Source organism: Dendrobates tinctorius, unplaced genomic scaffold (assembly GCF_039654945.1).
Source record: "Dendrobates tinctorius isolate UK_male_01 unplaced genomic scaffold, ASM3965494v1 ptg000057l, whole genome shotgun sequence".
Lineage (NCBI taxonomy): Eukaryota > Metazoa > Chordata > Amphibia > Anura > Dendrobatidae > Dendrobates > Dendrobates tinctorius.
The window spans coordinates 343784-360323 of record NW_027361725.1 but is presented as its reverse complement, the minus strand read 5'-3'; the positions used below and the strand labels follow the sequence as shown (position 1 = coordinate 360323).

Here is a 16540-nt window from a genome sequence, read left to right as displayed (position 1 = left end):
TCCAATGCGGCTCGCAGAGCCCTGTGGCTAAAGTGCTGGCCGGGGGACATCCAATCCAGGTCAAAACTCTGCACTATCCCGTGCAAAGGAGAATATTTGTTTGGGACAGTCCTGGATGAGTTGCTTGATAAAGCGGGGGACGACAAGAAGTTCCCTAATCTATGGTCCGCATCCTACCGGCGTTCATTCAATAGAAGGAAGTTCGGTTGGGGAAGAAGGTGCAACCCATCACCTACTAGAGACCGTCCCAGATGGGAGGATAGAAGGAGAGGTACGGGCTTAATGTTCAGGCGTTCTTCAAGAGAACAAAAGAAACCTGCCCAATGACTAGCGATTGCCGTGGGGGGTAGACTGTCAGCCTTCCTTCCAGCATGGCTACAGATCACAAATAGTGACTGGGTGCGGAGCGTAATAGCCACCGGACTCAAGCTGGAGTTTAGTTATGTTCCCTGAGATAACCTTTAAACTAACTCCCTTACGGTCTTCGCCACTTGAACAATCTGCTTTAGAAGCTAAGTCTTGCGTCTATGCCTAAAAAATGTCCTGGAATCTGAGAGAGGTAGAGGCTTCTACTCTCCCTTGTTCCTGATCCAAAAGCCAGATAAATCATTCAGGACCATTATTTACGTTCCCTTAATGAATTCTTGATTAACCGAACCTTTAAGATGGATTCTATCAGTTCAGCAATAAAGATGCTGTTTAACTGTTTCATGGCAGTCGTGGACTTGAAAGACGCGTACTATCATGTGGCTAGCCACGCAGACTTCAAGCAATTCCTGAGAGTGGCAGTTTCAATGGGCAGTTTAATCCATCATTTTCAGTTTAGGGCTCTCCCCTTTGGTCTCTCAGCGAGCCCCCCCCCGGGTATTCACGAAGATAATGGCCGAAGTCATGGCTCATCTACGAGAGGCTAATATCCTTATTGTCCCGTACTTAGACGATTTTTTGTTTGTGGGTAATTCGGTGGACCATGGTCTGTCCAGACTAGAGCACCTCAAGTGGATAATAAATTATGAAAAATCCCGATTTCAGCCCTTAAGAGTCCAAAAATTCCTAGGTTTAGTGTTCATTTCAGAAACACAGCAGTGTCTTCTACCATCAGATAAGTTAGTACACATACAACAGCAGGTACTTCGGGCAACTGATAAACCCTCAATGACCCTCAGCAAAGCGATGTCACTGTTGGGTTCCCTGACATCATGTATGCCAGCAGTCAGGTGGGCGCAGTTTCACACTAGATCCCTTCAGAAGGACGTCCTAGTTAGCGACAGGGCCTTAGTGGGGTCTCTACAAGGTCAGATATCATTGAGCCCTTTGACCCTTACATCTTAGATGGTGGCTGGACAAAAACAAGTTATCTTCAGGGGTGCCTTGGGTAATGCAGATAACCCGCATAATAACCACAAATGCTAGCCCCTCGGGTTGGGGGGCCCATATGGGGGAAATAGTGGTCCAGGGACAATGGGACTCCAAAACTGAGACCTCGTCTAACCAGAGGGAGCGTGTTGGCGATTGAGCTGGCAGCTAAAAAACTCATTATGTTCCTACAGGGTCATCATGTGAGGATCCTCTCGGACAACCAGGTAGCAGTAGCCTATATCAACCACCAAGGTGGAACATGCTCCGGGGTCCCTGATGCGGATAACAGAACGTCTATTTCAAATGGCCGAGAGAAATTTTCAATCTTAAACAGCGCTCCATATCAGAAGGAAAGACAACACAAAAGCAGACTTTCTAAGCCGCAGGGCGCTAAGGCAAGGAGAATGGGCTTTAAACACAGACATTTACAACCAGATTGTCTGCTGATGGGGTCAGCCGGAGGTAGACCTCTTTGCCAGCAAAGAAAACAGGAAAGTAAAAAAAAGTTCTACTCTCTGAACCCCAGGGAAAATCCACTGGCAGGGGACGCTTTCCTGATAAAATGGGATTTCTCCCTGGCATATGCCTTTCCACCGTTGGCCTTCTTGCCTCTGGTGAGAAAGATCAGGGAATATTGAGCAGGAGTCATACTAATTGCCCCATTCTGGCCCAAGAGGACCTGGTTCGCATGGCTGAGGACCATGTCAGTATGCGATCCCTGGGTACTGCCGAACCTTCAGAATCTTCTCTACCAGGGGCCAGTCAACCAACCGCAAGTAACGGGGCTCCATTTGACGGCGTGGAGTTTGAGGACACTGAGGGATAGAGGTTTCTCCCAAAATTTAATACCCTTCTGAAGAGCAGGAAGCAGACTACTACATATATCTATGCTAGAACCTGAAGGCGATTCTTGTCCACCTCAGAGTTTAATCTCAGGGATGGAATACCCACGAGACAGATTCTATAATTCCTTCAGAGGGGTCTCGAGTTGGGTCTTTCCACGGGTACCTTAATAGTACAGATTTCAGCCTTGGGGGCCCTATTTACCTGTGATATTGCCAGCAACTACTGGGTTACTAGATTCATCAGAGCTGCTAGTAGATCCAGACCCATACACTGGGATAAATTTATACCATGAGACTTAAATTTAGTCCTTACAGCTATGACAGAGAAGTCATTCGAACCTCTTGATTTGGCCTCATTCAAGATTATATCTCTAGACAGCTTTTTTTGGTAGCAATAACATCTGCACGTAGGATAAGTGATATACAGGCACTTTCCAGGCTGCCCCCTTATACAGAGTTTTTACATGATAGAGTAATCCTAAGACCGGACCTGGCATACTTGCCCAAGGTAGCATCACACTTTCACAGGACACAAGAGAGAGTTCTCCCTTCCTTCCTCCCTGATCCTACCAACCCTAAAGAGAAGCTTCATGCGTTAGATGTTAAAAGATGCCTACTAGAATATATATCGGCTACTGATCCTTGGAGGAAAGAACGCATTATTTTTATCCTTCCAAGGTCCTAAGAAAGGGTTTAGCGTATCAAAGCGCACATTAGCAAAGTGGATTAGGGAGGCTATCTCTCTGGCTTATACAGCAGGTGGCGGTCCGGCTCCGCAGAACCTGAGGGCGCATTCCACTCGTGCCATGGCGTCATCTTGGGCGGAGAGATCTGGAGTGTCAATTGACCAGATATGTAAGGCGGCCACCTGGTCATCTCCTTCCACCTTTTTTAACCACTATCGGTTAGATATGGGTACCTCCTCGGATCTCACCTTTGGGCTAAGGGTTCTGCAGGCTGTAGTCCCTCCCTAAATTAGTTTACAGCTCTGTAATTCTCTCGTGGTGCTGTCATGGGAGTCTGAATAAAGTATTAAGTTATGTACCGGTAACTGTTTTTTTCGGAAGCCCATGACAGAACCTTTAGTTCCCTCCCTTGTTCACGTGTGGGGTGCACTCCTTCCTCTCCTCTTCGAAGTTTTTCACGGGCGTGCCTTAATTTGGATTAAAGATTGTATATAGATTGTAAATAGGTTGTATATATTGTGTGTATATATGCTGTGCCACTAACCATGGTAGCCTCTCAAGCTCTGTAATCCAACTTGAGTATGCATGGGAGAGGTGCCACCTTTTTTGTCTGTAGGTTTCCTGTTCCTGAAAGGTGGATCCCCTCTCTCGTGGTGCTGTCATGGGCTTCCGAAAAATACCGTTACCAGTACGTAACTTAATACTTTCAGAATATACCAGAGTGCTAGTTGTGTGGATAGGATCAGAGGTCTGCAATCCGCTTAGTTACCAACCTCTCTGGTTTTCTGTGGCTTAGCTTGGTCTTGCTTTCCTCCTTGGTGACCCAAGCATTGGGTGCTTTTACTGAACATACATTTCATTCAGTAGGCCAACATTTCGAATTTTAAAATCCAAAGTCCCCACAATAGTAAGAAGGAAAATTCAGGATCCCAATGGGAAAATCCTGCCTGAAGAGAAGATATGGCACAAAATGGGTTGCTGTCATGAATTAGCAGGTTCGATGAGCAAACAAATATATGAATTTTTCCTTGCAGTCCCACATGTGAAGCATGCCATCCTGCGGGTCAGAATCTTATGCACACAGTAGCTAATCATCTCTTTATTGAGCCAATACTAGTTCTGTCTCAATGGTGTTTTAACTATCCCTTTCCTGCTTGCTCTCCCCTTGTGAGATCTGTCGGCTTAAACTATTCATTGCTTTTCTTTGAGTTTTAACCCTGTAAACTGTAGCCCCCCCCCCCACCACCACCACCAAGGGTTTCCGCTTGCATTGTTATGAGGCCATCTCTTCCTACAATCAGATGTGATGTTCCTTCTGCTTTGATGATGACGTTCCTGGTCAGGAAGCTCTCGGTATATCCAGCATCCTGGGTATTCATCTCTATAGGACAGTACATTGCCCTTTTTGTTCAAATTATTTTTGGGGAAAAATTTTTGATTTTATTAAAGAAATAAATTGTAATGAGACCTAGTGTAGACAATTATGTCTTCATATGCATTAGGAAGCATAAGAAGGACCTTCCCTCTTTAAAGGGATTCTGTCACCCTTTTTTGCCCTATGAGCTTCCAGCATTGACATCAGGGGCTTATCTACAGAATTCTGTATTGCTGTAGATAAGCCCCCGAAGTAACCTGAAAGATAAGAAAAACATGTTAGATTATACTCACCGGAGGGGGCGGTCCGGTCCGATGGGTGTTGCAGTCTGGTGCGGCGCCTCCATCTTCATATGATGCCGTCCTCTTCTTCCCTTCCCGTAGTGGCGCAGGCGCACTGCTCTGCCCTGTTGAGGGCAGAGCAGAATACTGCAGGACCTCTCCCGACGCCTGTGCACTGCATGACTCTGCTCTGACTTCAACAGGGCAGAGCAGTGCGCCTGCGCCGGTGCTACTACAGGAGCAAAGAAGAGGACGGCATCGTATGAAGATGGGAGGAGCCGGACCGTGATACTCATCGGACCGAACTGCCCCCTCCGGTGAGTATAATCTAATGTTTTTCTTATCTTTCAGGTTACATCGGGGGCTTGTCTACAGCATTACAGAATGCTGTAGATAAGCCCCTGATGTCAATGCCAGCAGCTCATATGGCAAAAAAGGTTGACAGATTCCCTTTAAAGTCAGTCAAATAAAAACCCAACAATATTCATACCTATCTGCAGTTCAGTCAGGTCCCCTGCTGCAATCCATCACAAGAGGGGTAACTAGTTTACAACCGGGACAAGTGCTAATGCTACCGCCCAGCTGTAAACCACTGCAGAATGAATGAAATCATGGTTGCGCAGGCACCCCTACTGACCAGAGATCTAATTGGCATGGGAAAGTTTTGGAACTTTTTTCCACGCTGTCAGATCACCGCGGGTCAGGCGGGGGAGTCTGCGCATCCTCAGTGACTACCGCTGACTTCACTGAGGCTGCGCGGAGTCCCCAGCTGACCTGAGGGTGAACTCGTGAGCGTGGGAAATAGTTAAGAAACTTTTCCACGCTAATCAGTTCAATATCCAAGAAGTATCGTTTCTCCTTGCGAAGAATGACATGCTTAACAATCAGTTCAATGTGGCGGCTTGAGCTGCTTTTCTTTGGTGCAGCTGTGATGTTAGGTGATACTGATCATGCTGCTTCTTACAGCTGCTTTTCCAGGTTTGTCAGCCAGGAGAGCAGTCAACTTTTTGTCATAAGTTTTGTAAATCATATGCATCACGCCGGAGACTATGGGACTGCTGTATAAGCATCACATAGGAGATGCTGAGACTGATGTATCTATATCACATAGTGTACGCTGAGACAGCTGAATATGCAGCACATAAAAGATGCAAGAACTGCTGTATATACATCACATAGATGCTGGGACTGCTGTACATATATAACATGTGAAACATTGAGACTGCTGTATATGCATCACAGGAGAATCTGGGGTCATTTAAATTACAGGAGGGGCGAAAACATCACATGAGATGCTGAGACATATTCATCACCGGGGAGGCTGTGGGGGAATAGACATCACTGAGGGGCTACATGCATCACTGGTTACATACGTCACAGGTGTAGGAGATATACTGCACTTCTGGGGTAAGAAACTGGGGAATATACATATCACTTGGGGGCACATACAGCACTGGAGGGGCCAGGTATTGCTGGAGGACACAGATCACATGGGGGCACATAGCTGGGAGGCACAGAGATCACAGAGGGGGGCATATAGATATTGGGGCACTTAGCTAGGGGGGCACATGGTGGCTGGCACAAATCCCCAGCAGACAGGCACATAGCTGCCAGCACAGAGATCGCTCTGGAGTCTCTGGCAGTTGCTCCTCTTCCGGGACAAGAGGGCAGTAACGCATTGGTCGCCCACCACGAAGACATCAGTCATGTGCAGGCAGCGTTCTGTAATGAACGCTGCGTACTGTGCACTTGGGGGTTAAAGGGCTGACAGGATACAGCTGTCGCCTGAGCATTGCCAACTCCAGGCCTGAGGTTCCCAACGCCTGGTTTAAATGTATTGGCATCTAAAAGATGAAAATACATCTGAACGTCGGAAGGGAGTGGAGTGTGCGGTGGCAGGCCTGACGCGCATGCCCACAGGGGGCTATGCATACCCCCTGTGGCATGAGTGCCATAGGTTCACCATCGCTGCTGTTGAGTGTTCCTGGATGTGGTTTTGTAACGAGTCTCTGGTTCTCTGGATCTCTTGGATCACTGAATAAAGGTACTGTCACACTTATCGATGTACCATCGATCCCGACCAGCGATATGACGCGGTCAGGATCGTTGGTACATCGCTAAGTGGTCGCTAGTGAGCTGCCACACGGGCAGATCTCACTAGCGACATCGCTGGGGACGGGGGTCGCTACTTAACTGTCACACCAGGCGATCCTGCGTCCTCCCGCCCGGCTCCACGCGTCGCTCGTTGAAACAGCAGGAAGCGCCGCAGGAAGCTGACGACTAGTAACAGTCCTGGACGTTCTTGTGCGATCAGCGATAACCAGCGGGGGAGCGCGTTGTAGGTAAGTATCAGACATAGCGATATCGCTAGCAATATCGCTATAATGTCACAAGTTATAGCGATATTGCTAGTGATATCGCTTAGCGTGACAGGCTCTTTAGTTGTTGGAGGCATATCTCGCGTATCTATTTCCCAACTTTTGTCCTTCAAGCCATGATCCACAGGTCAAGGAGAAGGGGTATTGAGGTGAACCCGCACTGTTTGTTTATAGTTTATTCTTCAATGTTTGCAAGCCAACAAACTGCATGGCCTGGTATAATGTGTAATCTACATATCAGCAAACGTCATTGTTCAGTGACCCTGGATCCCTGTTTTCCAAAGTTAACAGTACAATAAACTGTAGGAGCTGATATAAGAGGTAAATAACAGCCATTCATATATTTATAAATATCAATTCAACCTATAAGAAGTCAACACTAAAGATAAATCTGTGCCTCTTGGATTACTGCAAATAGACGTCTGGATAATTAAGATAAAATGCTGTGTTGTAGATTAATAAGAAATAGGGGAAGGATGGGTATGGGATCAGCCTTAGTGTAAAAAGTGTAGCGATACATAGAAGCTATATAGGCAATTATCATTTTAATTTTTTTTTTTGCAATGTTTTATTGAAAGGGAATCTGTCACCAAGTTTCTGCCCCTTAATATTAGAGCAGTATAATGGAGACCACCCTATTCCAAAGGTATATTACTTGCAGGGCTGCTTGCTGTAGTTTTGATAACATTAGTTTTATCCACAGTAGATTGACTAGTCCAACCCCACCCTCAACACTGATGGCTACCAATCATTTGTGTGTGTGTGTGTGTGGCCTATACAGGGCTCAGCATTCTGATCTCTTCTAGATATGTAACAGATAAAACCTTTGTTTTATCATAACTGCAGCAAGCAGCCCAGTAAGTGATCACTGGAATTGGGGTCTCAGCCCCTACATCATGCTTCTCTTTGATGGAATAGTAAAAATACCTGGAGATAGATTTCCTTTAACTTCAGGTGTTAAGTTTTTATAAAAGTTAAATCTTCATGGTGATAGTCAATCTTTAAAAAAGTGACCATTGTGCAAATCAAGGAAGAATTTGCTGTAGAAAAAAGTTTGTCTATTTCCCAAAGAAAAACCTCAGTGTCCGAACTTTGTGTCACTTGGAATTTCTCCAAAACTTGCCTTCTCACGTCCAATACTGCTCTGCCGTAAAATGTAGTCCAGCAACTTCTCCTTTCCCGAGGATGGGAATAAAATGATGTAATCCTTTTACTTTGTATAAATACACAAGAAAATACTTGACGGGAAGGAAAAAATGAAGTTGTAGATTAAGAAAAAGTTTTACATTTTTATAATGAGTTAATTTCATCCCATAACTTTGTGAGCGTGTCAGTGGCCTCTGATGCAGAAGGCCAGTATCACACATCAGTGTTTCATGATGAGTATAGACCACAATGTACAGAATCACGTCACAACTGGACTGGCTGCTCTCTTGACCGAGCATGACAGCATGTATTTCTATGTCACTGTTCCGCTCTGGTCTGGAGAGCCACCAGCCAGTCCGAGCATTACAATACAAACCTTGCGCGAATAATGCAGCCATCTGACTGCACCTTTTAAGGCTGCATTTTCATATGTATGTGTTTATTTTTTTTTTTTCCCCTTTGCAGATTGGAAGTTGTTTCACATCTGCAGCATTTCGGTTCCATCAGCATTTTTCACTCGTTCTAGTTAATTTACACGGCTTTCTTCCTGCCGACACTCTAGTATTTGTGGGAGACTTCTCTGATGCAAACATAGACTGTAGGCGTATACATAACGAAGGAATTGACATGCTACAAGTATGAAACTGTTTCAAGTCTGCAAGGAAAAAAAATAAATAGCGAGTACGTGAGTCTTCAGAAATGTCACTCAAATTGCTGGTACAGTATAACTTTTCTTCTTTTTTTTTTTTTTTTTTTTTTTTTTGTCAACTTAAAAGAAATTTAATTACCAATTCATAAAAGAGACAGTGAAGAAATGGCTAAATCCTATCCTACAGAGAAATTGTCTGGAGTTTTTTTGCCAATTAATCTGAGGGCAGCATCATGTAGGGGCAGAGACTCTGATTCCAGTGGTGGTGTGTACTGGGTTACTTGCTTCAGTTTTGATTTAAAAATCCATGTTACATTTCCTTCAGATCAAGCTGAGCTCTGTGTAACCTGCACACAGCACTGATTGTCGCTGTCAGACTAGTATACTAGTATTAAACATACGCCCGTCTAATGGTCATATGATCTGGATGATAAATATCCCTGTTGATCAGTGAAAGCTGCAGATGGCCAAACACTCATTATTACAAAACTGTCTGAAAATGCTTAGCATATATGTTTGTAGTTGTCAGTTCTGTTAATTTGTTCTTATGTTAACATTTTTGTTTTTCAATAGTTCTTGGACACTACAGTGGACTTTCCTTCAAACTTTTATAATTTTTTGGGAAAATATGTACCAGCTTTGTACACACATGGTTTCCAGTCTCAAGCAGACGATCAGGAGCAGTTGTATCAAGACTGTATCCTAACGCCCATAGAGTGGTATCTGTTTGGAGAGGACCCCAATACCTTCATGGAAAAACTACGTGAAAGTGAAGTTCCTCCAATATGCGGAAAGGTGTTTCGGAGCGGAGAAGCCACCTACTCCTGCAGGTAGGGTTCAATCAATGGCTTATCTGCTATGAGCTATATCAGGACCTCCCAAAGGACACTTCTGAGGCCCCTTCCCAGTAATCACTAAAACAGTGATTAGAAGTGTGTGTGTGTGTGTGTGTGTGTGTGTGTGTGTGTGTGTGTGTGTGTGTGTATATATATTTGAGTTGTGGATTTGGATAAAGCCATTTTATGAGCGCATTACTTGTTTTTTGAATCTCTCACCAGTCCACTGCTGTCGGTCTGTTCCCCGCCTTTCGTCTGTGCTTGTCTGCATTGGTGTCTTGATAACCTCTGCACAGCCAGTCATTGAACTAGACTGCTGAGCCCAGTGTACACAGCAGAGCGACAGCACTAGGTCAGCATGGGACTATCCAAGTAACAATTTGTGTGTGTGTGTGTGTGTATACTTGCCTTGTAATGTCTTCACATCCTGTTCCGTCCACATCCCAGAATTCCAAGCGGTGGAAGTTCACCAACCGCCATATTGGGACATCTAGGTGATGGGTGTCTCAATATGGAAACTGCTGTTGTACCAGCCTCTTGCGCGGCACCACCAGCAGAACCCCCAACTCGCTCTCTCGTGCGGTACCACCAGCAGAGCACGCCGCCAGCTTTGTACAGGAGGAGTGCATGCGCAGTTTTAATGTGACCGCAGCTATCTCTCTGCACAAAAAATGGCTTCGGTCTGATTTGCTGCGCCTGCACAAATTCCGCGCAGGCGCAGTTAATCTGACAGATGGAGAGGAAGCCAGTCACATTAAAAGGGTTTTCCTATGAACGAAAGTTCATATTAAAAATTGTCTGACAGTGTATGGAGCATACCACTGAGAGTGGATAGGTGGGTGAGCACATGGGGGGGGGGGGGGGGGGGGGGGGAGAGATTCTCAACGCTGCAAAGCCTGCCCCCATTGTGACGTTACCGCCCTCCCGATGCGATAGCATCAGGCCTACGTCTAGTGAGTGTGATCTCGCCCTCTCCTTCTCTTTCCCTTTAAAAAAAAAAAAAAAAAAAATGTATATAATTTTTTTTTTTTATACCATACACCTCTTTGGAATGACCCAAAGCGTTCTGCCAACTGAGATGCTATGCACATTGTGCGATCTAGAATACCCTGGGTAGGTTTTGTCTTGCCACTCCCAGTTCAACCATATTTATGGCTACTTCCAAGGTGTGTTTTTCTTACCTACAACCCCACACCAAGACAATTAATTTTATCTTCTGATCATAGAACAATGCATTGGGTTAATCACACAATGGTATAGCTCCCAGGGCTGTGGAGTCAGTAAGTCAAACCTCCAACTCCTAAATTTCCATGACTCTAACTTCACAACTCTGATGCCCTCATACATGGCTCCTGTTTAAGTGATAAATTTACTCTAGTAAAATAACATCAGGCTTTTAATCACTATTATAATACAATAATCAAGCCATTTAGATAGAACATAAAATATATTAATTACGATACAACTTTAGAATAAAAAAACTTTTGCATATTTACAATTTATTATACACTATGCAATGTCAGTACGTTTTTCAATAACATTTTTGCAGTGTATGTATTTGTCCTGAGAAATGGTATCTCCTCCATCAGATCTTCCTTCATAGATTACCTCAAACCTCTCTACACTAATTTGGATTGGTTGCAAAGCAGTCACCACACAGCAACATCTCTAACAATTTCAGGGTGTAAAGGAATTGCCTCGTGCACAGTCAGTTTTGATGAACGATTGAACACTTCTTTGAGAGCAAGTGAAAAATTTTGCTTAAATATGGTCAATTTGTTTTCTACGAGAGTGAAATCTTTTTCCTTGTGGCAACGCTTTGCCTGCTCCATGTCATCCAAAATAATTTTTGAATTCAAACTCCTCATCTGAAGAGGATGAACAGCAGCACTGGTAGGACTAGAGTCCTCTTGCTTTTGTCCATCCTGTAACCCACTCATCCAAACTACTACCTCAATCAAAGCTTCTTTTTTCTCTTCGCCACGACAGCACCCACTGAGAGAGGGGATCCGCCCCCAGGAACAGGAAACCTACAGAGAGCTAAAAGGGGCGGTCCCCCTCGCTCCCTCAGTTGGTTTCCTGTTCCTAGGAAGGAACCCACAGAGAAGAGGATTCCTGGCCTGGTAGCCGCCCGCGGCATTATATGAGCAACGGGGGCCCCAGAGCTGGAAGCAGCGACGGGCAGATCCGAAATAGGAATCCCCCCTCTGCTGGTAATGCGGGTGAGGCCGTGGCAAGGAGTGCCTGGCTCACCAGGAGGTGCAGTGGAGGAACACCTGGGAAATCCTTAGGAGGGGATTGCGCATTACGAAGCGCGGCACAGCGTCAGGGGTCCGGGGAACCTGGATGAAGCCCCCGCCCCAAAAGGAAGACTGGGGATAGCAAGGCCAGGGTGGAGAATGATGCCCTGAGCTTGAGCAGGACGCAAGGTGTGCCACAGGTGCTTGAGATGAAAACAAAAGACCAGCATCCCCAGGTATGATGCGGATTGCGGTAAGAGGCTGAACGCTGATTCCATACCTGATTCCTGGCGATGGTCAGTGGTATGGTCCGGTCCGACAGCAGCACGGCACAAAAGGCCAGCAGCCGGGGGCTTGGCATGGTGATGCAGCATATGGCTGGAGTAGAACTGGCTCCGGTCTGACGGCGTAGACCTGGAGAGGCCGACCTGGCGCGTATGAGAGGCGCAGCACGGCGCAGAAGGCCAGCAGCCGGGGGCTTGGCATGGTGATGCAGCATATGGCTGGAGTAGAACTGGCTCCGGTCTGACAGCGTAGACCTGGAGAGGCCGACCTGGCGTGGCCGACCTGGCGTGTATGAGAGGCGCAGCACGGCGCAGAAGGCCAGCAGCCGGGGGCTTGGCATGGTGATGCAGCATATGGCTGGAGTAGAACTAGCTCCGGTCCAACAGCGTAGACCGGGAGAGGCCGACATGGCGCGTATGAGAGGCGCAGAAGGCCAGCAGCCGGGGGCTTGGCATGGTGGGCCTGAGTCTCAGAGGAGAGCCGAGGCAGATTGACTCCCCCCTCGGCTGATAACAGCGTGAGGCAGGGGCCAGGTGAGGCCATCGTCGCTCACGGATGCAGCACGATATGGCTGGAATGTAACAGGCGCGCATTTGCGCAGAGGGTCTGCAGGCACTCGAAGGCCTTGTATAGCCACGGATAAAAGTGGTAGACAGAATGATTCCACGGAAAGAGGTGGTACACGGTGAAGCAGACCACATCTTAGGCTGATTTTCAACAGCCGGTACCATGTGTTAATCATCAAGGAGACGCGGGGCTGCTCTCTTTAGGTGGCTGCTGAGCAAATGAAGGCCGGGCAATTACCAGAGTGGGAGAGAGACCAGCTGATGATCCCTAGTCTGGTTGATGTGTGAAAAGGAAAAAAAAAAGTGCACTAACCTCACCCTGCTTCCCTGGAGGGGAGGCTCAGTATAGCTAGACCCTCGGCTTGCAATTGGGGGTTACAGCACCCGGCAGGGGTTAATGAAGCAGTGTGCAGGAGTTTGCTCATTCTTCCTCCTGCTCTCCGAGAAGAAGAGGAGAGAAAAAAAAAAAAGAAGGGTCGGCAGCATTTCCAGTCTGACTGCTCTCGTTAGATGGCAGCAGCTAAGTAGCTGGAAGCCAGGCAAGTACCAGAATGGAATACCAGTCATAGATCCTGGTAAACAGCAGCATACTGGTAGCAGTCCAAGAGGCACACACAATTTCATGTGCTGAGAGCCTTATGGGGGACTTCAGCAGCGCATTGTCTCCGTGAAGATTGCCAGCTGCAGCTCGTTAATTGGCTCCTTCGGGGGAGGTCACTCTGACAATTGAGATGTACCATTCAGAGTGGGGGTTATCTGGAACTCTGAGAGGTGCCCCCTTGAGTGTAACTGTGGGCCTGGTCTCTTGTTTAGCACCTTCAAGCGGGGCCGTAAGTCTGTGTACCCCATGGGGCCTATGTATATCATATGGTATAATAGAGTCTGGATGTATCGTATTACGTCATAGAGGCTCTATGAATCGTACTAGAATACTTCATGGTAATTCATAGTACTTCAGGGTACTGCATGGTGCTTCATAGTACGAAAGATATGCAGTGAGAGGTGGACACCACTGTATAAATTACCAAATATTACGGCCCGCTGCAAACATGCGCCAAAGATGAATCAAAAAAAAATTAAAAAATAAGAGAAAAAGCGCAAATAGTGATGCACACGCAGCCAATGATATAATTCATGGTACGTCATATTTGCTTTGTGGTACTTCGTGATATGTTGCAGTACTTCATAGTACTTCTAGTTGCATCATAGTGTGCCATAGCTCATCAGACTGCTTCATGGTACTTCATGATAGGTCATAGGTGTGTCATAGTACCTTGTGGTACTTCTTGTTGTGCCATAGTACATCATAGTATGTCATAGCGCATAATATTGCTGCATGGTATGCCAGGGTACTTCATAGTACTTCATCATATTTAGTATTGCATCATAGTACTTCAGATGGCATAATAGTACTGAATAGTGCTGCATTGTGCATCCTTTGTGGTTCATAATATATATTGCTTCATGGTACTTCATAGTACTACCTCATACTTAGTATTGCTCCATAGTACTTCAGATTGCATCATAGTGCTTCAGATTACTTCATGGTACTTTATAGTACCTTCACAGTACTTCATAGTGCTTCATGGTACTTCATAGTGCTTCATAATGCTTATTAGTACTTCATGGTACTTAATGGTACTTCACAGTGCTTCAGAGTACTTCATGGTACCTCAAGGTACTCCACATTGCTTCAAAGTACTTCAGGGTATTTCATAGTGCTTCATGGTAATTCATGGTACTTCATAGTGCTTCATGGTACTTCATGGTACTTCATAGTGCTTCATAGTACTTCATGGTACCTCAAGGTACTCCACATTGCTTCAGAGTACTTCATGGTACTTCACGGTACTTGGTACTTCATGGTGCTTCATGGTACTTCATAGGACCTCATATCACTTCAGGATGCTTCATGGTATGATATGGTACCTTCATAGTATGAGGAGGAATACGGTCAAGAACTCTGATATCTACCGCAGAGAGAATCCTGCAGAGAGCCAAAACATACCTGTTCCTATTGACCCGTTTTTATCAGGGTAATAACTTCAGAGCCTGTTCCTGGTGCTCTCCATGTCAGTGGAGTGGACAATTCTGGAGCACACCTCAGCCACCCTACCTGGCATCAAGAGGAATGGGTGCTCAGCCGGGGCATCTTCAAGATGATAACGGCTATATGGGGCATGCCGGAGATAGATCTGTTTGCTACAATAGACAGGTCGAAAGGTTCGCTCCACTGTACAGGGCATGTACTCGACGCCCTTCTAAACCCTTGGACGGTTCACCAGACCCTCCGATGTTATGGTCGCCAGCTGTTACCAGGATGATGAGGTAATAAGGAGCGAGAGTCATCTTAATAGCCGCTGGGCCTAAAAAGCCGTGGGTTTCATGGCTGAGAATCATGTCATGGGTTCTCCCTCTGGATCGGGACCTGCGCTCACAAAGACCCTGTTACACCCTCAGGTCAATTTCTACGCCTCACAGCATGTAATTTGAGGGGCAGTTACTGAAGCTAAGCAGATGACTTATTTGGCACCCTCTTGGAGGAAAAACGTTAAACTTTCCATTCAGCAGACCTTTCCGGGGAGGGTCTTTTTCCTTGCCATATTAGAGTTCCGGCAGGAGGGGCGTGAGTTCGGACTTGCAGGTAACACCCCAAAAATTCCGAGTTTCGGCTCTGGAGGTCTACTATAATTATAACGTGTGGGCAACAAAGGGGTAGCTCGATCTTTGCTTGACAGCAAGCAAACCCGGTTCACATTCTTCAAGGACCGCCTTGGGGACCTTAGCTTAGTCCTAGATGCTTTCACACAGGGACCATTCGGGCCCATACACTTGACCTCAATAAAGTGCGTTTCATTGAAAGCCGCCATATTGGCAGCTCTAGTATCGGCAAGGAGGATGCATGATCTCCAGACCCTGTCAATAGATCCTCCATCCTGACAATATTTCAGGGCAGAATAGTGTCAAAGACGGACCGTCCTACCTCCCTAAGAAGGCTGCTAAATTCCATAGATCCAAAAAATCTACCTTCCCTCTTTTTTTTTTTTTTTTTTTTTTTTTATGATGGCCCGGCAACACCAGAGAAGGAAAGATGGCATGGCCTAGACGTAAAGGGGGCCATCTTAGTCTATATAGATAACTCTAGGCCCTGGAGGCAGAGCAGGGCTCTTTTTGTCTCTTTCCAGGGTAACAAGAAGTGTGGATCAGAAACGCATTGGCATATTTGGCAAAAAAGAAGGCCCGCCACAGGGCGTGAGGGCACATTCTGCAGGAGCCATATCTTCTTCCTGGGCCAAAAGGACGGAAGTCCTAATTGAGCTAATATTGGTCTGTTTCCCTAGAGGTGGGTAAGAGTAACTGTTGAGCAAAGCAGGTAAGGCCGCAACCTGGTCTTCTTCTGCCTTTTATAATCACTACAGGCTACATTTGTCTTCTTCCGATGACTTGGCCTTTGGTAGAGCTGTCCTTAACACGGTGGGCCCTCCCAGGTGATTATCTCTGAAAATCTCTCAGTGGGTGCTGTCGTGGCGAAGAGAAAAAAACGGATTACTTACCGGTAATACTCTTTTGTAGAGCCACGACAGCACCCGCTCACTTCCCTCCCTTGATATATGTACATGTGGTTCACTCTGGGGGGTGAAGGATAGAAGCTGTATATAAATATATGCTAGAATCGCTTACTGAGCAAATTGACTAAAGCATGTGTGGCGGTTCCTCTTGTTCTCTGTAATCCAACTGAGGGAGCGAGGGGGACCGCCCCTTTTATCTCTCTGTAGGTTTCCTGTTCCTGGGGGCGGATCCCCTCTCTGTGAGTGCTGTCGTGGCTCTACAAAAGAGTATTACCGGTAAGTAATCCGGTTTTTCTTTAGTAAGCTGTTGATCATCCAGCAATAT

General features: G+C 46.2%; 1 protein-coding gene across 3 annotated transcripts in view; it reads left to right on the top strand.

The window, feature by feature from the left end:
* UBR1 (ubiquitin protein ligase E3 component n-recognin 1) overlaps window positions 1-16540 on the top strand; it is a 361652-nt gene that overhangs the window by 17796 nt on the left and 327316 nt on the right. For all 3 annotated transcript variants that reach the window (XM_073577633.1, XM_073577632.1, XM_073577631.1), the window contains exon 2: window positions 9293-9549. In XM_073577633.1, the coding sequence (XP_073433734.1) occupies window positions 9293-9549 (257 nt within the window). The remainder of the gene's footprint in view (window positions 1-9292; window positions 9550-16540) is intronic.